This window comes from Heterodontus francisci, chromosome 24 (assembly GCF_036365525.1).
Source record: "Heterodontus francisci isolate sHetFra1 chromosome 24, sHetFra1.hap1, whole genome shotgun sequence".
NCBI classification, from domain to species: domain Eukaryota; kingdom Metazoa; phylum Chordata; class Chondrichthyes; order Heterodontiformes; family Heterodontidae; genus Heterodontus; species Heterodontus francisci.
The window spans coordinates 38,344,319-38,368,061 of NC_090394.1; the positions used below are offsets into that span (position 1 = coordinate 38,344,319).

At 43.0% G+C, this 23,743-nt stretch overlaps 1 protein-coding gene across 5 annotated transcripts in view; it reads left to right on the forward strand.

Annotated features, from left to right (window-relative positions):
- LOC137383313 (myosin phosphatase Rho-interacting protein-like) overlaps positions 1–23,743 on the forward strand; it is a 334,034-nt gene that overhangs the window by 35,121 nt on the left and 275,170 nt on the right. For all 5 annotated transcript variants that reach the window (XM_068055969.1, XM_068055968.1, XM_068055971.1 and 2 more), the window contains exon 2: positions 12,001–12,078. In XM_068055969.1, coding sequence (XP_067912070.1) covers positions 12,001–12,078 — 78 coding nt within the window. The remainder of the gene's footprint in view (positions 1–12,000; positions 12,079–23,743) is intronic.

The window sequence follows — 23,743 nt, forward strand, 5'->3', positions numbered from 1 at the left end:
TGAGTTTGCGCTTTCCTGAATCCTTCCACCCCCTTCATTAGTTTAAAGCCCTGTCTGCTGCCCTAGCTATTTGAATTACCAAGATACTGGTCCCAAAGGCACAGCCCCCTCTTTTCCCAGTGGAGACTCGATGCATTAATGAAACAGATTTTGCACTTAAGTAGCGCCTTTCCCAATCTCAGGATGTGCCAAAGCATTTTACAGCCAATGAAGTACTTTTCAAGTGTTGTGATGTAGGCAATGCGGTAGCTAATTTGCACACAGTAGTCTGTCACAAACAGCTTTGTGAGAATGACCAGATAATCCATTTTAGTGATATTGGTTGAGGACACCAGGGAGATCTCCCCTGCTCGTCTTTGAAATAGTGCCATGGGGTCTTTTACATCCACCTGAGAGGCCAGATGGCTTCCTGGTTTAATATCTCATCCAAAGGACAGCATCTCTGACTGTACAGCACTCCCTCAGTACTGCACTGGAGTGTCCTCCTGGATTTTGTGCTCAAGTCTCTGGAATGGAGGTTTCATTTTTAATTTGTTGTCCTTCATAAGAAAGGAAACCATCTTAAGAATATCTCTTGTTTGCACAAGCCAGTGACTCATGTGGGCCTCAGCCAATCTGACGTTGGTACTACAGAATGAATGAAATCAGATTGCGGAAGCGGGGATCAACATTGCTGATGTTTCTCTGGCAATGGTGCTAACTCAGTGGCTCTGTGTGGCCAGTTGTAATCTATTTCTGATGTCAGTAATTTCGCTACTGTTCTGTTGTGCAGTACCAGTGACACCTCATCCAGGATTATTGAGGTTGCATACAAGAAATTTGCACCAAAGTCCTGATTTTGCATTTTTAAAATTGTTTTTTAAAATATTGAGTATCTTGTATGTAATTTGTAAAATGCTGTATGAATGCTACGACTTTAACTGCATTTCAGCCTAATGGCCATTCAAATGGTGTCTCGTTATAGAAGTCATCCATCACATAAACATTTTTCATATGCTCTTATTCTATATAGTCTAGGTTGACAGCATGTTATCTTAACTGAAAAGATGCAATAGCAATCCTATTGCGTCTGTCTGTACCACACATTACAGATGGAGAGGTCACACAGGGCTGTTGTCTGCTCTGTTCACCCATATTGTAAAGCAGTGGGAGTTTTGTGGTGCGAGTTATTTATATTTGACCGATTGTTGGTGCTAGAAGTGCAGCATTAGTACTTATCAGCAGTAATTCCAAATGAAGGCATGCATCTTTATCAGAACTAATGTTCAGTTGTTTTTAGGTTAGTGTACACTTCCTTTGTGTGACTGTGAAACACATTATTTTAGATGAAGCCCTTCACCTGCAGCAACTATACACTTGATTATCCAAATGTCTCAGGAAATATAAACAAAGTGCTGGAAATACTCAGCAGGTCAGGCAGCATCTGTGGAGAGAGAAGCAGAGTTAACATTTCAGGTCCATGACACCTCCTCAGAACTGGCAACAGTTAGAAAAGAATTGGGTTTTAAGCAAGTGAAGAGGGTGGGGGAGGGGGGTTTGGTTGGTGTGCAAGAGAACAAAAGGGCAGAGGGCAGGAGAGATTAAATAACAGAGCTGTCCTGGGACAAAGGCAAAGAGTGTGTTAATGCTTGTAGTGAAAGACAAAGCATTAGTCCAGAGAGAGAGTTAATAGCAGAATAATGAGCAGCTCTGTCTACATGAAAAACAGGCACAGAGCACAGTCTCCTGTAGATGCCTCTCTTTTCAGTACCGGGGAGGAAGCTGGTTATTCTACTTCTCATTGTAATAAGTTTTTAAAGTTGCAGTCTGGCAGGTCAGTTCGGCCAAGTGGAATGTATGTCCTGCGGTATGTGGGAAGTCATGGTCACACTACGTGTCCTAGACGAACACATCTGCAGGAAGTATCACCGGCTGCAGAAGCTTGAGCTCCGGGTTTCGGAACTCGAACGGCAGCTGGAGTCACTGTTGTGCATCCGCAAGGCAGAGGAATACGTGGATAGCAGGTTTGGGGAGGTAGTCATGCTGCAGGTTAGGAGTATGTAGGCAGAGAGGGAATGGGTGACTGCCAGGCAGTCTAAGAGAACCAGGCAGGCAGTGCAAGAATCCCCTGAGTCTATCTTGCTTGTTAATCAGTTTTCCACTTTGGATATGGGGGGGGCGGTGAGTGTGATGGTTCCTCAGGGGAGTGCAGCCAGAGCAAAGTCCGTGGCACTACAGGTAGTTCCGCTGCACAGGAAGGGAGGAAGAAGAGTGGACGAGCAATAGTGATAGTGGATTAGTGGACTCGATAGTCAGGAGATCAGACAAGACGTTTCTGCGGCAGTAAACATGAAATAGTGAGAGTTCAGGGCCAGCATATTCCCGTAAAGATAAATTGTAGGACCAACAAGTCCAGGGAACCCTGGATGTCAAGAGATATAGAGGATTGGATAAGGAAAAAAAAAGGAGGCTTATGGCAGACTCGGGGGGCTGAAAATAGTGGAGGCACTAGAGGAGTATAGAAAGTGCAGGGGGGTACTTAAAAAAAAAAAAGTAATTAGGAGAGCGAAGAGGGGGTATGAAAAAACACTGGCGGGCAAGATAAAGGAAAATCTTAAGGTGTTTAATGAGTATATTAAGGGCAAAAGGATAACCAGGGAAAGAGTAGGGCCCATTAGGGACCAAAGTGGCAATCTGTGTGTGGAGCCAGAGGACGTAGGTGAGGTTTTAAATGATTACTTTTCATCTGTGTTCACTATGGAGTAGGACGATGTAGGTGTAGAGATCAGGGAGGGGGATGGTGATGTACGCAAACAAATTAACATTGAAAGGGAGGAGGTATTAGCGGTTTTAGTGGGTTTAAAAGTGGATAAATCCCTAGGCCCAGATGAGCTGTATCCCAGGCTGTTGTGTGAGGCAAGGGAGGAGATAGCAGGGGCTCTGACACAAATTTTCAAATCCTCTCTGGCCACAGGAGTAGTGCCAGAGGACTGGAGGATAGTGAATGTGGTACCATTATTCAAGAAAGATAGCAGGGATAAACCAGGTAATTACAGGCTGGTGGGTCTGACATCAGTGGTAGGGAAACTATTGGAAATAATTCTGAGGGACAGGATTAATCTCCTCTGGGAGAGGCAGGGATTAATCAAGGATAGTCAGCATGGCTTTGTCAGGGGGAGATCATGTCTAACAAACTTGATTGAATTTTTCGAGGAGGTGACCAGATGTGTAGATGAGGGTAAAGCATTTGTTGTAGTCTACATTGACTTCAGTAAGGCTTTTGATAAGGACCTGCATGGGAGTTTGGTCAAGAAGGTATGAGCCCATGGGATCCAGGGCAATTTGGCAAAGTGGATCCAATATTGGATTAATGGCAGAAGGCAGAGGGTGATGGTCGAGGGTTGTTTTTGTGATTGGAAGCCTGTGACCACTGGCGTACCACAGGGATCAGTGCTGGGACCCCTGCTGTTTGCAGTATAAATTAATGATTTAGACATGAATATGGGAGGTATGATCAGTAAGTTCGCAGATGACACGAAAATTGGTGGTGTTGTAAATAGTGAGGAGGAAAGCCTTCGATTACAGGACGATGTAGATGGGCTGGTAAGATGGGCCGAGCAGTGGCAAATGGAATTTAATCCTGAAAAGTGTGAGGTGATGCATTTTGGGAGCACTAACATGGCAAGGGAATATACAATGGATGGTAGGACCCTAGGAAGTACAGAAGGTCAGAAGGACCTTGGTGTACTTGTCCATAGATCACTGAAGGCGCAGCACAGGTAGATAAGGTGGTTAGGAAGGCATATGGGATACTTGCCTTTATTAGAGCACGCAGGTTATGATGGAGCTGTATAAAACGCTAGTTAGGTCACACCTGGAGTACTGTGTACAGTTCTGGTCGTCACACTTTAGAAAGGATGTGATTGCACTGGAGAGGGTGCAGAGGAGATTCACCAGGATGTTGCCTGGGCTGGAGCATTTCAGCTATGAAGAGAGACTGGATAGGCTAGGGTTGTTTTTCTTAGAGCAGAGAAAACTGAGGGGGGACCTGATGGAGGTATACAAAATTATGAGGGGCATAGATAGGGTTGATGGGGAAACTTTTTCCCTTAGCGGAGAGATCAATAACCATGGGGCATTGATTTAAGGTAAGGGGCAGGAGGTTTAAGGGGATTTGAGGAAAAAAAGTTTCACCCAGAGGATGGTTGGAATCTGGAACCCCTGAAGAGGTGGTAGAGGCAGGAACGCTCACAACATTTTAGAAGTATTTAGATGAGTACTTTAAACACCATAGCATACAAGGCTATGGGCCAAGTGCTGGAAAACGGGGTTAGAATAGATAGGTGCTTGATGGCCGGCATGGACACGATGGGCTGAAGGGCCTGTTTCTGTGCTGTATAACTGACTCTATGACTCCAGGATGGTGTATTGCCTCCCTGGTGCCAGGAACAAGGATGTCACGGAGCAGCTGCAGACGAACAGCCAGAGGTCGTGGTCCACGTTGGTACCAATGACATATGTAGGAAGAGGGATGAGGTCCTGGAAACAGATTTTGGGAGTTAAGAAGGAAATTTAAAAGCAGGACCTCCAAAGCAGTAATCTCAGGATTACTCCCAGCGCCACGTGCTTGTGAGCATAGGAATAGAAGGATTGATCGATTGAACACGTGGCTGGAGAATTGGTGTAGGAGGGAGGGAATCAGATTTCTGAGGCATTTAGACCAGTTGTGGGGCAGTTGGGACCTGTACAGTTGGATGGGCTACAACTTAACAGGACCGGAACTAACATCCTCGCAGGGAGATTTGCTAGTGCTGTTGTAGAGGGTTTAAATTAGCTTGTCGGGGATGGGAACCTGAGTGGGAGCTCATATTGGAAGGAAGTAAAGCTGGTAACAGGAGGTAGAAAAGTAGCAAGTGACATTAGAAGGTAGGCGAAACAAAGGCGAGACTTAATGCAGAATATGGTTAAAGGCCTGCTTGGGTATAAAATTGAAACTCGACCTGGCCGCAGCCAACCCGAACATCGCAATAAATTTAATGATATCAAACATGTTATTGTGCTCTACCTTGTCCAAATGGTAACACTTGTGATCCTGTTCATCCGTTCTGGCAGCTGGCTATTCCTGCATATGGAGTTGTGGGGAATCATGGGTGAGCCTGATCCCATCACCAGGAGCCAACCCCCACTTTCACACATGATGGTTTTCTCTGCATCAGGGGAAATACAAATCTTGACTATTGTGTTATTCTCACTTCAAAGGAACTGTCTGTCATAATGAGGAGGATGAATTAACATATGCCATTCTCGGTGTCGCTCAGGCCTCCTGTGGAGAAGGTCACTGTATCAAAGATGATGCATTATAAACATTCAGTAAATATTGCTTCTTGGGTTTTCCAGCTATAATTTCAGTGCTTTTCAACATCTTTGTGATTGGTGCGGTTATCAAGGTTATCTGCGGGCTACCTTCCTTTGTGTCTGTGTGAACTTCAGAGTGAAGAATGGGTATAATGAGCTCTGTATCAAGGTTTTATCAGTAAATCTTGGCTTCATCAGGCAGTGAATGAGCTCGGCTGGTGGAACTCTCCATCAGTATTGAATTTCATGCATAAACTTTGCATCAGAGATACAGGTCCAAAGTTTTAAAAGAAAATGTTGGCTAACAATAGCTTGCATTTATATGGCGCCGTTAATAAAAATGTCCCAAAATGCTTCACAGGTGTGTTATTGGACACAATTTGACACCGAGCCACATAAGGTGATATTGGGACAGGTGATCAAAAGCTTGGCCAAAGAGGTAGGATTTAAGGAGCGTCTTAAAGGAGTCAGAATGTGACATTTTACTGTTCTGTGATGGTTTCAGTATGTTAAATAAAACAGTGATCTATTTGCTGCTGTTTGCTTTTAGCTTCTAATTTTATTAATAAGCCTGATTAATAATCATCAGTTTCAGACACTGGTGTTATTTGTCTGTCAGTGGGAGAGAACAAGAGAGCAAAATAATAACCCGGACATTTTCCATTGGATATTTCATCGGCAAAAGGGTTCATTGTTCTCCCTGTGCCCAGTTGTCCCAGAGTCCTTTGGAAGCAGACTTTTGGAGCATGAGCAAAAGTATCTGGAGTACATCCAGATCATATTGGTTACCTTGACATCTATTCACGTACCTGACTCTGGAAGAATTCAGACTGACTAAATTTTTCCCTAAACTTAATATTTAAATAACAACAGAAAAGTGAAGAGGCTAAATAACAAGCTGAAGCCTGAGCTGCTGTTTCTATTTTAAAAACATTTGAGGAACAATGATAAAAAAAATTACTTCAGAGCATTACATCTTGTCCCACCATGACCACAATTCCTAATCATACTTTAATAAATTTAGGCGCAAGGCTCTTCTCTAATGGAATGGAAGAAATGTTCTCAGTGGATTAGGTGCAGCAAGCCCTGCTTGTTAATTGCTTTTACACACTGGACGGTCTTGTTCCTCTATAAGATTACAGTTCAGTCTTAGAGATAAAGCATCCCAGAAGCCCTGATTTGAAGTATTAAAATACAAAACAAATAATGTAACAGTGATCAAATACAGTTATGTATTTATTGAACATCTTTCTTTCAACTCCTTGAGTACATAAAATTAAAGATCCCAACTCTAGGAGCCGAGCTAAGTTTTTGTAGATAACTTTCAAATACACACAGTATTTTCCTTTTCTGTCATAAATATCAGCCTGTCTCTTCCGAGACTTTCAAACAACGTCTCGACTCCCTCATGATTTTTAAGCAGTCTTCTCGTGAGATTAACCATTTTTTCTCTACAAAGAAAGACTTGCACTTCTCTAGCACCTTTCACAACCTCAGGATGTCCCAAACCACTTTCCACCCAATGAAGGACTTTGTGAATTGTATTCACTCTTGTACAGTAGGAAACGCAGCAGCCATTGCCCACAGCAAGCTCCCACAAACAGGACTGTGATAACCAGATAAAACAGAAACAAATCGCGTCAAAATGTAGATTAAAAATATAACCGCCTACTCCAACTAAGTACCCAATAGGCAGTTAGGTGAACATTTGATTTAGTAATCTCAGTTACAGACATAGCATGTAAATAGTCTCAGTTACAGACATAGCAGGTAAGTAGTCTCAGTTACAGACATAGCAAGTAAGTAGTCTCAGTTACAGACCTAGCAAGTAAGTAGTCTCAGTTACAGACATGACATAAAAAAAAAGAAAAAAAGGTTTTATAAATTGTCATGTAAAAAAAGACTAGAGTTAACGCTGGAAGGCTTAAGGGCAGTTCTCCGCTGGTCGATTGTCCTTCCAGCTACCCTGAAGTTCCTCTCACTGCTGCTACTGCTCGCCGGATTGCAAAGTATACTTCTAGCCAGGCTGGCCAACACTGTGTTCCTTCCACTAGTCCAACAGATCACCCTTGTGTTGGCGATGGCAAACAGCAGGCCTCTGTGCTGTATACTGCTGCACTTCATCATTTGTGTCCACTTCTTCATGGACATTCACCCATTCAGCAAATTCGGTCACTGCTTTTTTGGCACCTGTAGGTTCATTGTCAACTGCTTTCATTTCCTTCACAGGATCTTCCGTTTTTAAAGTTGTTCATAAGTCTGTGCGCTTCAGAACAAACTTCTTCCTTATCATGGCTGGTCAACATTTGCAGTTGATTAAATTTAGGCCAGAGAAATGTTGCTATCTTGTGCACGTCATTTACTTCAACTTTGTTCAGAAGCTACTCTCTGTGCCGTTGCCTGACAACTGCTTGCATTGGAGTATCTGAAGAAAGTGGCATACAGTCTTGTTTAAGTTTCTCAACCCACGGAATTATCAGGTTCAATGTAGGATACTAGTCTCCCTTGGATTCCCTCTGAACTTCATAAAATGGTCGGAGGAAATCAACCAAAAACTGCAAGACATTGGGGGTGATGTTTTCCCCATGCTGTTCCAGTTTTTCATGCAACTCAAGATAAATATCCTGAATTGAATTCAGTGTCAGATACACAGTACAGTACCTCATTTCTCCCATTGGATTTACAGTTTTAGACAACTGCAGCAAGATACAGACTGTTTAACGTATGTCACCAAGGCTTTGGCATGACGTATAGTTTCTACAACATCCGGAGCTTCGGAAGCTAATTCCGTTGGATCAAGTAAATGTCGAAGGACTGTGTTGTATACGTGGTCCTGAAAATCCAGATGTCGTTGAAAATCCAGATGTCGATATAATCCAAGATCAAGCACTATGTTAGTGCCTTGATCTGTCACCCAGGCTAATTTATTTAAATTTGCTGGGTCAAATCCAAAAGTATTCACAAGCAGCTTTAAAATCTCACGCCTGATGTTTTTGCCAGTTTTGGCGTCATCCAGTGGAAACATTGCTGTTAAAACTTTGGCATTAAGTTTAAAATCTGCTGTGATGTAATGACAAGTTATCAACATATAATGGATTTTACGGTAGTCGTCCGTCCACATATCAGTCGTCATTCCCACATTCACATCCTTCAGTATGTTAGTAATCTGAGGAATTAGTTGTTTTCTCTTCAGCCACATCATGACACCTTCTTGAAACTGTATTTGTATTTGGTAACGTTCTTGATGCTGATACTCGACCGTATGTAGCACCCACATTGATTAGCTTTTGTGCTAGCTCAACAAACCCTTCACCAGACAGAGTTTGGAAAGGTCAAATAGCCTTGCAACAGAGACTCACGCATTTGCCTGTAATTTCTGATTTTTTGTGAGCAGATATGTTTTTTTCGCTCATCTGTACAAACAAAGTTAGGTACGACTGACTTGGCCCTGCTGCGGGTCGAGTACAACCTTTTTCATTGTGCTGCTGCAAAGATGAATTTCCTGTCTTTTTGCTGTCATATTTTAGTAGAAGTTTGCAAGATTTGCATTGTACAAATCCACTTGACTTTTTACTATCGCGGAAAACAACAGCATTGAAATGTTTCCAAACGGAAGAATTACCTTTTCCAGCTACAGGACTTTGCACTGCTAAACATTCTCCCGTAGACAGCATTTGTTTTACTTCCATAGTGTACTGTAGTGTAGAACCACTTTTGGATGCATGGAAGCTACAGCATGTGCGCGATGACATCATAGAGATGCTCACTGCAGAGTGCAGACTGCACATTTCCTGCCTTGACCTTGATGTTGAATGGAAAATTGCTTCCTGGAGGTAGCACTGTCCGGTCCGACCCGACCCGAGCCCGAATGCTGGACTCGGAATATAGATCCGAACCCGACACATGTAATCGGGTCTACTCGGGTTCAGGTCGGGTAGCCAGGCTTTACTTGAATGCATGCAGCATTCGCAACAAGGTACATGATTTAAAGGCTCAAATAGAGGTGCATGGGTATGATCTAACTGCCATTACGGAAACGTGGCTACAGTGTGACCATGTCTGGAACTGAACATTCAAGGATATTCGACATTTAGGAAGGACAGGCAAAAAGGAAAAGGAGGTGGTGTTTTGCTGATACTAAGGGATGGGATCAGTACATTAGTAAGGGGGGATCTCAGATCGGAAGAACAAAGTGTGGAATCTGTTTGGGTGGAGCTAAGGGGCAGCACACATTGGTAGGAGTTGTTTATAGGCCACCGAACAGTAGCGGAAGTGTGGGGCATGGCATTAATCAGGAGATTAGAGAAGCATGTAGCATGGGTAATACAGTAATCATGGATGACTTCAATCTGCATATAGACTGGGTAAACCTAATGAGCACTAATGCTGTGGAGGATGAGTTTCTGGAGTGTGTTGGGGATGGTTTTCTAGAGCAGCATGTTGAGGAACCGACTTGAGAAAGGGCTATTTTGATCTAGTATTATGCAATGAGAAAGGCTAATTAATCTTGTTGTAAAACCTTTTTAAGGATGCATGACCATAATATGATAGAAATTTAAATTGTTTGACAATGAGTTGGTTCATTCTGAAGCCAGAGTGTTAAATTGAACAAAAGAAATTATGATGGTATGAGGGGCAAATTGGCTGAGATGGATTGGGAAAATAGATTAAAAGGTATGACAGTACATAGGCAATGGATAGTCTTTAAAGAAATATTACTTAGTTTACGGCAACTATACATTCCTTCAAGGCACAAAAACCCCAAAAGTAAAGGCAGTCAACCATAGCTAACAAAGGAAGTTAAGGATTGTATAAGATTAAAAGAAAAAGCCTATAAAGTTGCCAGAAATAGTAGTAAACCTGAGGATTGGGAGGATTTTAGAATACTGCAAAGGAGGATGAAGAAACTGATAAAAAGGAGAATAGGATATGAATGTAAACTAGCAAAAAACATAAAAACAGACTGTAAAAGCTTCTACAGGTCCCCAAAAAGGAAATGCTTGGCTAAGACAAATGTGGGTCCATTACAGGCAGAGTCAGGAGAATTTATATTGGGGAATAGAGAAATAGCAGAGAAGCTAAGTGATTACTTTGTGTCTGTCTTCACTCAGCAAGATACAAGAAATCTCCTAGAATTAGAAATCCAAGGGATTAGGGAGAATGAGGAATTGAAGGAAATTAATATTAATAAGTTTGTATTGGAGAAATTTATGGGGCTGAAGGTTGATAAATCCCCAGGACCTGATATTCTACACCCCACAGTGTTGAAAGAGGTAGCTATGGAGACAGTGGATGAATTGGTGATCATCTTCCAAAATTCTATAAGTTCTGGAACGGTTCCTATAGATTGGAAGGTCACAAATGTCACCCCACTATTTAAGAAGGGCGGGAGAGAGAAAACAGGGAATTACAGACCTGTTAGCCTTACATCAGTTGTTGGGAAAATGCTAGAATCTATTCTAAAGGATGTGATAAATGGACACTTGGATAATAATGATCTGATTGGGCATCGTCAACATAGATTCATGAATGGGAAATCATGTTTGCTGAATCTGTTGGAGTTATTTAGGATGTTACTCACAGAATTGATAAAGAGGAGTTGGTGGACCTGGTATACTTGGATTTTCAGAAGGCTTTTGATAAAGTCCCCCACAGGAGGTTGGTTAGCAAAATTAAAGCACATGGGATTGGAGGTAATATACTGGCATGGATTAAAGATTGGTTAACAGGCAGAAAGCAGAGAGTAGGAATATATGGGTCATTCTCACGTAGGCAGGCCATGATTAGTGGGGTCCTGCTGGGAACAGTACTTGGGCCCCAGCTGTTCACAATATGTATTAATGATTTGGATGTGGGGACCAAATGTAATATTTCCAAGTTCCTGGATGACACAAAACTAGGTGTGAATGTGTATGTTGCCGATGGAGCAATCCCTTTGGAATGCTGACGGGAGGAGAAGAGAAGATGTTTTGGTTCCACAACAGCGCTTCTGACATGTCTTTGAGAATTGCCTTAGGAGCTGAAAACTCTTATCCTAGAGGTGAACTGGAGGACCATTTGGAAAATTCTGCCATCTGGATCTGGAACTCAAAAATAAAATGCATTGGACTGGCTGGGAGTGTGTGCTGTGTTGGACTGAATAGATTAAATTTCCATTGCATTCATTTTAAATATTTGGCTAATAGGCTCTGTTTTTCCTGAACATTTATCCATAGACTTCTGTGGTCCATTGAGCCATCCAGACATTGAAGATCCATAATTTAAGTTCCAATCTCTGAGCAGTAGTAAGGGTACTACAGTTGGCCTCAGCAGCTCTGAGTTAAGAATTCAGAAAAACTCACCACTATCAGTGATACCTACTGGGGAGAAAGTGTGTATGTGTGAGAGAGATAATGAGTGTTGGGGTGGGCTGTAGTAGGTGCGGGTTGGTGGCAACATAAGACAAGGATTATGGTGCCCCATAAGGTGGAATAGGCTTCTACTTAATATATATCAGGAAAAATGTTCACTTGAGCGAGGTACCCAAGGGATCATACCCTAGCATGGATCAGTGCTTTTGAGAGAAGAGTAGAAAGTAGGAGAGAAAACATTTAAAATGATATACTTATCTCAGTTATGACTCAGTTGTCTTTTAGTTGTTGAGTTTTCCTCTTTTCTGTGTTTCAGGCAAAACCTATCTATGGGGGCTGGTTACTGCTGGCTCCTGAAGGAACTGACTTTGAAAATCCAGTGCAACGGTCAAGGGTAGGTTGAAGAGTTCTTTCCTTTTTAGTACTTTTTAGTCAGTTAATCATTGTCTGTTCTTAAGAATGAAATTGTATAGTGCCATTGGTGCGTTTCAGATATCTGATGCATGTTGCAGGAACAGTAACTACTATTAATAGACATAATTATAGGCATATTTGCATAGCAGGTCTGCCACACAGGGCTCCTGTTATCTGTTATGAGGGGACCCACCCCACATGGCATGTGTTTTATATGGATGAGACCCAGGGTATGTGGAAACTATGGGTGAGAACTGCCCATCATGAAACCTGGAGTCTATGCCACAGGTAAAAGACATCTGTATGACTATAGGGCAAGCAGTAGAGTTATTCTCAACCTTTCCTCCTTTGGTCTCCTTCAGCTAAGGTGTGATCGTCAGCACAACAGTGATCGAATGATAGGTGTCTCATTATTGTTAAATTCCAGAAAGCTTGTTATGGGAGCATAATGCTGGAGCCTATATTTACTCAGAATTTCACACTTATTGTGCAGAGTAAAAGGATGACAAACATGTAGCTCCTCACTCAAACCTAATATATTTTCCTATCTTCAGTATGTCCCTTGTTCAGAATTTCACCCAATATATTTGTCTCAGTGAGTGTCTGCTTAGAAGTGCTCAAGTAAGACCCCAGTTAATAGGGGAGGTGGTGACGTAGTGGTAATGTCACTGGACTAGCAGACTAGAGATCCAGTCTGGTGCTCTGGGGACATGGGTTCGAATCCCACCGTGGTAGATGGTGAAATTAGAACTCAATTAATGAACTCTGGAATTTAAAAAAAAAAGCTAGTCTAATGGTAATTGCTGATTGTTGTAAAAAACCCTGGTTCACTAATGTCCTTTAGGGAATAAATCTGCTGCCCTTACCTGGTCTAGCCTACCTGTGACTGTTGATCCACTGAAATGTCCTCTGAGAATCGAGGGCAAATAGGGTTGGGCAATAAATGCTGGCCTAGTCAGCGACACCCACATCCCACAAATGGGAAAAAAAACACACCGTCCACCTGCATATCATGAAACCATTGACACACAATTAACAGATTCCCTTCTTTCTTTACAATACATCTTGGATTAACATGCTCAAAGAACATTTCAAAATAAATTCCATATTGGGTACAAAGTTTTTTTTTTACATTGTGAGACACCCCTCTTCTAGGGTCTCTAACAATTTCTTTGAACTTGCATTTTTTTTGTGAAACAATTGAATAGCTGATGACTTGCATCTACCCATTTAAGTTTGGAGATTTCCTTTCTCTCCAGCATTTGTTTCAATCCAGCAAGGTTAATACGTAGTCTTTTCTCACTCACAGCTTTTATAGAGTGTACATTGTCCCACAAAGAACAATTATCCACACAACATTCAATGGGTATTCTATCTTCAGTATGTCCCTTGTTCAGAATTTCACCCAATATATTTGACAAATAGAACCCCATATCCACTGTCTCCACAAGACCCAGTCTTTCCGCAGCTAACGCTTTTAACAGCTCGTTTTATTTTCTTAGCCTCCCTAGCTAAAGGACATTTCCCATTTTCACCCATCAGAAATATTATGAAACCAGCTACACTCGAATACCCATCAGCAAGATTAGCATGTGAAGCATCACTAAAAATTATTAGCTTTCTGTTCTTTGGGTCACCTAAGCATGGGAACTTCAGTACACATTTCTCCAGGTGTGGTTTTTTCAACGTTTTATTTGCTCTTAAAACATTCTCAACTTTTGGATGTTTCTTCATCGTGCTTAATTCCAGCATATCAAAACTAGCATCACGCTGAGCCTGAGAGCACAACCAGTTTAATTGACCCACCAAATCAGGGATGCTTCCAGTGTCCCTGACAACCATATGTGCAGGAAGTGTATCCATCTGCAGCTACTGGCTACCCGCATTCTGGAGCTGGGGGTGGATTCACTATGGAGCATCCGCGATGCTGAGGACGTCGTGGATAGCACGTTTAGAGAGGTGGTCACACCGCAGCTAATGGCAGCACAGGCAGAAAAGGGATGGGTGACCACCAGGCGGAGTAGTAGGCGCAGGCAGGTAGTACAGGAGTTCCCTGTGGCCATCCTCCTCTCAAACAGATATACTGCTTTGGATACTTTTGTGGGGGGATGACCTCCCAGGGGAAAGCAGCAACAGCCAGGTCCGTGGCACCAAGGATGGCTCTGCTGCACAGCAGGGGTGAAAAAGGAGTGAAAGAGCTATAGTGATAGGGGATTCTATCGTAAGGGCTACAAATAGACGTTTCTGTGGCCGCAAATGTGACTCCAGGATGGCATGTTGCCTCCCTGGTGCTAGGGTCAAGGATGTCACGGAGCGGCTGCAGGACATCCTGAAGGGGGAGGGTGAGCAGCCAGAGGTCGCGGTACGACATAGGTAGAAAAAGGGATGAGGTCCTGCAACAAGAATTTAGGGAGCTCGGTATCAGATGAATAAGCAGGACCTCAAAGGTTGTAATCTCTGGATTACTCCCAGTGCCACGTGCTAGTGAGTTTAGAAATAGGAGGATAGAGCAGATGAATGCGTGGCTGAGGAGATGGTGCAGGAGAGAGGGCTTTAGTTTCCTGGATCACTGAGTCTGTTTCTGGCAAAGGTGGGACCTGTACAAGTTGGACAGGTTGCACCTGAACCGGAATGGGACAAGCATCCTTGCTGGGAGATTTGCTAGTTCTGTTGGGGGGGTGGGGTTTAAACTAATTTGGCAGGGGGATCGGATACAGAGTGGAGGCACAGTAGGGGGTAATATAGAACAGAAAGTGAGTCTGCCTGGAAGGCAGAGCAGATATAGACCTGGTAAGGCACAAGGGAAAAATGCAAGGTTGGATTGCATCTATTTTAATGCAAGGAGTCTTAGTAGTAAGGCAGATGAATTGAGGGCGTTGATTAGCACATGGGATTATGAGATTATTGCTATCACAGAGACATGGTTGAGGGAGGGGCAGGGCTGGCAGCTCAATATTCCAGGGTATAGAATCTTCAGGCGTGACAGGGGAGGGGATAATAGAGGAGGTGGCATTACACTGTTGATCAAGGAGTCAATTACTGCAGTAAGGAGGAATGACATCTTAGAAGGTTCCTCAAATGAGGCCATTTGGGTAGAACTTAAAAACAAAAAGGGGGTAATCACTTGGCTGGGTGTGTACTACAGACCTCCAAACAGTCAGTAAGAGATAGAGGAGCAGATATGTAAGCAAATGTCTAAGAGGTGTGATAATAGGGTAATAATAGTAGGGGATTTCGACTTCTCCAATGTTAACTGGGATAGTCAGTGCAAAAGGCTTAAAAGGGGCAGAATTCTTAAAATGCATACAGGAGAGCATTTTGAGCCAGCATGTAGAAAGTCTTACAAGGGAAGGGGCAGTACTGAACCTAACCCTAGGGAATGAAGCCGGTCAAGTGGTAGAAGTGTCATTGGGGGAGCATTTCGGGGATAGTGACCATAACTCTGCAAGATTTAAGGTAGTTATGGAAAAGGACAAAGATGGACCAGAAATAAAGGTACTGAATTGGGGGAAGGCCGATTTCATTATGATAAAACAGGATCTGGCCAAAGTGGACTGGGAGCAGCTACTTGTAGGAAAGTCTACTTGACACCAGTGGGAGTCATTCAATGAGAAAATAGTGAGAGTTCAGAGCCAACATGTACCCGTTAAGGTGAAGGGTAGGACGAACAGGCCCTGGGAGCCCTGGATGTCAAGGGATATAGAGGATTGGATCAGGAAAAAAAAGGAGGCTTATGGCAGATCCCAAGCACTGTAAAAAGCGAAGGCACGAGAGGAGTATAGAAAGTGTAGGGTGGCACTTAAAAAAAGTAATTAGGAGAGCGAAGAGGGGAATGAAAAAACACTGGCGGGCAAGATAAAGGAAAATTCCAAGGCGTTTTATAAGTATATTAAGGGTAAGAGGATAACCAGGGAAAGAGTAGGGCCCATTAGGGACCAAAGTGGCAATCTGTGTGTGGAGCTGGAGGGCATAGGTGAGGTTTTAAATGATTACTTTTCATCTGTGTTCACTATGGAGATCAGGGAGGGGGAGTGTGATATACTGGAACATATTAGCATTGAAAGGGAGGAAATATTAGCTGTTTTAGCGGGCTTAAAAGTGGGTAAATCCTCAGGCCCGGATAAGATGTATCCCAGGCTGTTATGTGAAGGCAAGGCAGGAGACAGCGGGGGCTTTGACACAAATTTTCAAATCCTCTCTGGCCACAGGAGATGTACCAGGGACTGGAAGACAGCAAATGTAGTACCATTATTCATGAAGGGTAGTAGGGATAAACCAAGTAATTACAGGCCGGTGAGTCTGACATCAGTGATTGGGAAAATATTGGAAAAAATTCTGAGGGACAGGATTAATCTCCTCTGGGAGAGGCAGGGATAGTCAGCATAGCTTTGTCTGGGGGAGATCGTGTCTAACTAACTTGATTGAATTTTTTGAGGAGGTGACGAGATGTCATCCGTGGGATGCAGGGCAATTTGGCAAATTAGATCCAAAATTGGCTAAGTGGCAGGAGGCAGAGGGTAGTGGTCGAGGGCTGTTTTTGCGATTGGAAACCTGTGACCAGTGGTGTACCACAGGGATCGGTGCTGGGACCCTTGCTGTTTGCAGTGTACATTAATGATTTAGACATGAATATAGGAGGTATGATCAGTAAGTTCACAGATGACACGAACATTGGTGGTGTTGTAAATAGTGAGGAGGAAATCCTTAGATTACAGGGAGATATAGATGGGTGGATCAGTGGCAAATGGAATTTAATCCTGAGAAGTGTGAGGTAATGCATTTTGGGAGGACTAACAAGGCAAGGGAATATCCAATGGATGGGTAGGACCCTAGGAAGTACAGAGGGTCAGAGGGACCTTCGTGTACTTGTCCATAGATCACTGAAGGCAGCAGCACAGGTAGATAAGGTGGTTAGGAAGGCATATGGGATACTTGCATTTATTAGCCGAGGCATAGAATATAAGAGCAGGGAGGCTATGATGGAGCTATATAAAACGCTAGTTAGGCCACAGCTGGAGTACTGTGTACAGTTCTGGTCACCAGACTATATGAAGGATGTGATTGCACTGGAGAGGGTGCAGAGGAGATTCACCAGGATGTTGCCTGGGTTGGAGCATTTCAGCTATGAAGAGAGACTGAAAAGGCGAGGGTTGTTTTCCTTGGAGCAGAGAAGGCTGAGGGGGCGACATGATTGAGGTGTACAAGATTATGAGGGACATTGATAGCTTAGATAGGAAGAAACTTTTTCCCTTAGCAGAGGGGTCAATAACCAGGGGGCATAGATTTAGGGTAAGGGGCAGGAGGTTTAGGGGAGATTTGAGGAAACAGTTTTTCACCCAGAGGGTGGTTGGAATCTGGAACGCAGTGCCTGAAGAGGTGGTGGAGGCAGGAACCCTCACGACATTTAAGAAGTATTTAGATGAGCACTTGAAATGCCAGAGCATACAGAGCTACGGGCCAAGTGCAGGAATATGGGATTAGGATAGTTGGGTGCTGTATGGCCGGCACAGACATGATGGGCTGAAGGGCCTCTTTCTGTGCTGTATAACTCTATGACTCTGACCAGGCTTCGCAATTGCTCAGCATCTGCTTTAGATCGATCATCATCTTTCTGTGATGACCTAACATGATTAACCCGGATGGGAGTAACAGACTCTAAATAGGAGCAAAATACTGCGGATGCTGGAAATCTGAAATAAAAACAAGAAATGCTGGAACCACTCAGCAGGTCTGGCAGTATCTGTGAAAAGAGAAGCATAGTTAACGTTTCGGGTCAGTGACCCTTCTTCGGAACTGACAAATATTAGAAAAGTCACAGGTTATAAGTAGGTGAGGTGGGGGTGGGGCAAGAGATAACAAAGGAGGTCGAGATTGGACCAGGCCACATAGCTGACCAAAAGGTCACGGAGCAAACAGCCTCCATATCCAAACGATCATCCTCCGCCATTTCCGCCACCTCCAGCGTGATGCCACTATCAGTCGCATCTTCCCCTCCCTTCCCCTGTCAGCATTCCAAAGGGATCGTTTCCTCCGCGACACCCTGGTCCACTCCTCCATTACCCCCACCTCGTCCCCGTCCCATGGCACCTTCCCCTGCAATCGCAGGAGGTGTAATACCTGCCCATTTACCTCCTCTCTCCTCACTATCCCAGGCCCCAAACACTCCTTTCAGGTGAAGCAGCGATTTACCTGTACTTCTTTCAATGTAGTATACTGTATTCGCTGCTCACAGTGTGGTCTCCTCTACATTGGGGAGACCAAGCGCAGACTGGGTGACCGCTTTGCGGAACATCTCCGCTCAGTCCGCAAGCAGGACCCTGAGCTTCCGGTTGCTTGCCATTTCAACACTCCCCCTGCTCTCATGCTCACATCTCTGTCCTGGGACTGCTGCAGTGTTCCAGTGAACATCAACGCAAGCTCGAGGAACAGCATCTCATCTACCGATTAGGCACACTACAGCCTGCCGGACTGAACATTGAGTTCAATAATTTCAGAGCATGACAGCCCCCCATTTTTAGTTATTTTTTCTTCCTTTTTTTTTTAAACATTCTCTTTTACATTTTTTACAATTTTTTTTTGCATTTATTTCATTTCATCTTAGTTTGTTCAGTTTGCTTACCCACTGTTTTTTTTCAGGTTTGCACTTGCTGCTGTTCAATATTCAGTGTATTACACCTAATCTGTACTAATGCTTTGTCTTTCAACACACCATTAACATATTGTTTGCCTTTGCTCCGTGACCTTTTGGTCAGCTATGTGGCCTGGTCCAATCTCGACCTCCTTTGTTATCTCTTGCCCCACCCCCACCTCACCTACTTATAACCTGTGACTTTTCTAATATTTGTCAGTTCCAAAGAAGGGTCACTGACCCGAAACGTTAACTCTGCTTCTCTTTTCACAGATGCTGCCAGACTCTAAATAGGATTGTTGATTCAAACTTATTCCATACTTAGTCTGCTTACTATCTAATCCAATATATTTAAAGGCCCCACAAGCCTGACTCCCAATCTTAAATTCTGTCCTAATCTTATTAATAACATATTTCTCAAAAACTGCAGTATCACCCCATAAGAAATCAGCAACGTGCATCATTAAGATGCCTGAAAGTTTCCCTTTAAGCTACCATTAAAACATTGCAGGATCTGCTTTTAGTTGAACACAACCAATTTTCAACAAAAACAGATCTCACCGAGGAATACCACACCCTGGAAGCATCATTAAGGCCATAGGTGCATTTGTTCAGTTTCCATAACTTTCCTTCTGCATCTGCTGCCTCTTTAGGTGGTTTCAGATACTTTTCAGAGAGAAGTGTATCAGCTTGCAGAAATGCAGTTTTTATGTCACTGTATCTACATTCCCATGAATATGTGGCCAAAAGAGCCAGAAACGTTTTCAAGATTACTTTTCCAGCTGTGGGAGAGTCCACTCTAACATTGGTATCACCCAGTCGCTCTTCAAAACCCCTCGCAACAACCATAAGTTCCATCGGGAAGTAAGGGCCTGCTCGGGTCTGCAAATGAGACCCGACCTGAGCCCGCCAGAACTCCATCCAACCCTGAGCCCGACCCGGGCCAAGTCCTTCCATTTTTTCCTATGCCTGACTCGACCCGATCATCGGTTTTTCACTTTGTTCCTTACCTGCACAAGCTTAAAGTAACTAACAAAACCACCTTTGAAGTCCAAGAAGTAAATTAACATTGGAGTCACATATCTGAGATCGTGATAGAGCGTGTCTGATCCGGCCCAACCCGAGCCCGAATGCCTGACCCGGAAGTGCGACCCGACCTGACCCGAACCTGACACATGTTGTCGGGTCCGGGTCGGGCAGCAGGCCTTTATCGGGAAGGACTTTTTCAATACAATTCATCTATGTGACAAGGCTGGCTGTCCCCTATATGGTACCTCAGAATAAACTGCAAACTTTCTCCAACTCTAATTCCTTATGTTTTGCTTCTCTTACTAGTTTATCTTCATGTTTATTGGCAGCCACTAAGACATCACAATCATGAGGACTTCTGCTTCTAGTTCTATTCTGAGACTGCCCTCTAGCCTTCGTTTCATTGTGAAATCTGTTCAAACTATGGCCTCTATTAGCACTTTGATGTCTTTCGGAACTACTGCTAGAAGATCTCCCTCGCATTTTATCGGAGGCTCTTTCCCCAGTCTGTGATCGCTTCCTTACGCAAGAGTCACTGCCAGACCCACTGTCAGAACTTGCACTGCACTTTCTGGCCCTCCACTCTTCCACCCCACTCTGCCAGTCCATGGCTCTGGCTTCTTGGCCATCATCTTGAACATTTAACCAATATTTAAACTTTCCTTAAGATTTTCTTGCATGACCCACAATTGTTGCATTTTCTGTTTAATTAGACCTGTCTGGAATATATGTCATCCACGTACCTACTCGGGGCAATTGGCCTTTGGATGAGATAGCTTTCCTGAGTGTCATGATCGGTCACATTACTATCCAACTCTTGATCTATTATATACTGTGCCTCAAGACCTTCATCACAAAACACATGAATATTTGAGATACAAGGGGCCTCTTTTCTCTCTATCAGCTTCTCAGATTCTGAGATTTTGTAATTAACCCCGATTCATCGTGAGGAATGAACCTTAACAGTTTGATTTCCATGCTTGATAACTACTGTCTTCGCCCTTCCATTCCCAATGGCCTTCTCTTTTACAATACACAAGTTCGCCTCAGATGGCCTTATACGATGCCTCAGAACTCTGCGTATTTTCTCAGAGACCTCTGCCTTGATGAAAGCCCGTCTCCCTGCATGTAAAGCATTCAAATGTGTAGAAAAAATTGAACTAATTGTAGTACCTTCCAGAGCAGGACTGTCGCACAGTAGAGAAGGCAATTTGGGATTCTGCCCATTGACCAATTGATGGGGACCAAATCCTGCAACCATCTGAGGTGAATTCTTCGCATGAACCGCCCATGCCAGGGCAGTTGTCACCTTGCAATTTGGCTAGTCAGCTAAGATTTTATGCAACATTTCATCAACCACTGCATGATTCCTTTCATAAAGCCCATTGCTGAAGGGACTTTCAGTTGCAGTATTCATAAGTATAATGTTCATGTTTTCACACATATCTCTGGATTCGTCATTGGCAAATTCTCCACCATTATCAGTCAGAAACTTAGCTGGTGCCCCAAGCCCAGTCCCTATCCATTTCTCCATAATTTTGTCTATAATCACCCTTTTGTCCTTACTATTTATTATTGTAGAAAGACTAAATCTAGTTGCTCGATCTATAAAATGCAGAATGAAAATATTCTTGTTTTGTCCCATACCTTTAAATCCATGGCAACTACCTGGTTAAAGTCACATGCCAGTGGAAGGTTAACAATAGGATGTGATGGTGTCCTGATACTTCTAACAAATGTTACACTTTTCACTAATCTCTCTTATCCTCGTAGACTGCTCATCACACCTGCGTCTTTTAGTCGGGGTTTTAATCTCTGATTACAGTGAGCAAATTGTCTGTGTAACTTTAAGACATTTTGCCTTTTGTCTCTGATTCTTAACACCTCAATACTACTTTAACATTCTGACTAGAAATATCAGGTTTTGTTAAGAGGATACAATAATGCCCTGACTGGGGAAACTGAAAATTTGCTGACTTCCCAAAAACAATTACCTTATCATGCTCCATATCTAGTTTCATCTGTGCCTTTTTCATTGAAGGCTTACTCGACAGCAAAAGTATCACATTGGAGACCACATTAGTACTGATAAAGTGGCTTACCCCAGCTATTTTACATGGGATTACTACTCTCTTCAGTGACTTCAATGTGTTGTCATCACCAAACCTAAAGCTGGTAGTAATTCTATACTCTTTAACCTTGCGTTGATCCTCACTACTGAGTGGTTACAGTGTTTTCTGGATTCAATCAGTTCCACGTACTGTTGATGTACAAGCACTATCCAGTACAGCACAGTTGAATGAATCCGCAACTGACACATTCATCACAGGACTAAAACTCCTTATGACTAGTACAGTTCATTCAGATCCATCAGTATCTTCCTCTTCTGCCTCAGAATTCTCTGCATCATGTGTTATTTCCAAGACTATGTCCGTCCGCTTAGGGTAGTTCATTGCTTAATGATACTTTGAGTCACATCTGAAGCACCTATTAACTGTTCCTTGGGCATTCCTGGGATTCATTCGCGTATGGTTGCTGTTCCAATTCTGTCTTCCACTGTAATATTCAGACCTGCTAAAGGTGCTTTCATCCTCATTCCTCCTGTCTTTAACTCTTCCATTATACTTATGCATGCTTCCAGTATCTGGATTATTTCTAAATCTAGTAAACATTGAGTCCTCCATTTTTGTGTCACCGCAGAGTGCCCTGCTTGTTGTACCTGGACTGCAGGAAATGACTCTTTTCCCCAGGAATTTCTTTAAAGCCGCAGACATTTGGCCCAACGGGGAGTCTTTGTCCAAGAACCGAACCCCAGTTACTATCAGAGCCTGTCCATATGGGACACCCTAGCACAATCTAGCAATTTAAATGCTAACATTGAACCAGGGATCTCCAAATTGAATTTTCTCAATCTTTCATATAGTCTGAGGCAGTCCATGATATATTCTTCCATTGAATAACCATCTGTTTTCCAAAATCTATCAAAGTCTACACATTCAATAGGTCATCTTTCTTGTAAATTTCATCCAAGAATTCTAACAGAAGATCCAATCCTTTATCAGTATCCAACTGATGAGCATCCAGTTCACAAAACACTTTACTTATGATTTTACCTGCGGTAGGAAGTTACAACGCAAAGGCCATCCCTTGTTTCCTCTTTGGTAGAGATGAAACCCATGTCCACATATCCACTTCATTCTTCCACTGGTCATATGGTTCAGACTCCCAGAACACTGGAGGGTAATCATACCCGGACAATTTACACTTGCTTTCTGCCATATTTTCCACAATAGCCCGTGAGCTTTTAGTTTTCTATCCAGAATTTTTTTTCCTATTTTCCAACTTTAGCTTAAGGCAGCCATCCTCTATTATCATGTTAATTTCCAGAAAGCTTGTTATGGAAGGATAATGCTGGAGCCTATATTTACTCAGTTTCACATTTATTGTGCCAAGTAAAAGGATACAAACATGTATTTCCTCACTCAAGCCCTCCACCAGCCTCAGTAAGTGTCTGCTTATAAGTATTCAACTAAGACCCCAATTAACACCCTTCACCTGCATATAATCAAACATTGACTCGCAATTAACAGATTAACAATCATAGAGGTTGATTTTTTAAAAAAAAACTTATCCTCTCAACCTTGGTTTTAAATATAATAAAATAAAACCAAAATACTGCAGATGCTGGAAATCTGAAATAAAAACAATAAATGCTGGAAATATTCAGCAGGTCTGGCAGCATCTGTGGAGAGGGAAGCAGAGTTAACGTTTCAGGTCAGTGACCTTTCATCAGAACTGACAAAGGTTAGAAATGTAATCGGTTTTAAGCAAATAAAGTGGGGGTGGGCCAAGAGAGAACAAAAGGGAAGGTGCTGACAGGACAGGGTCACTGAGAATAACCGACAAGAAGGTCATGGAGAAAAGGCAAATGGTATGTTAATGGTGTGCTGAACGACAAAGCGTTAGTGCAAAGAGGGTGTTAATTGAC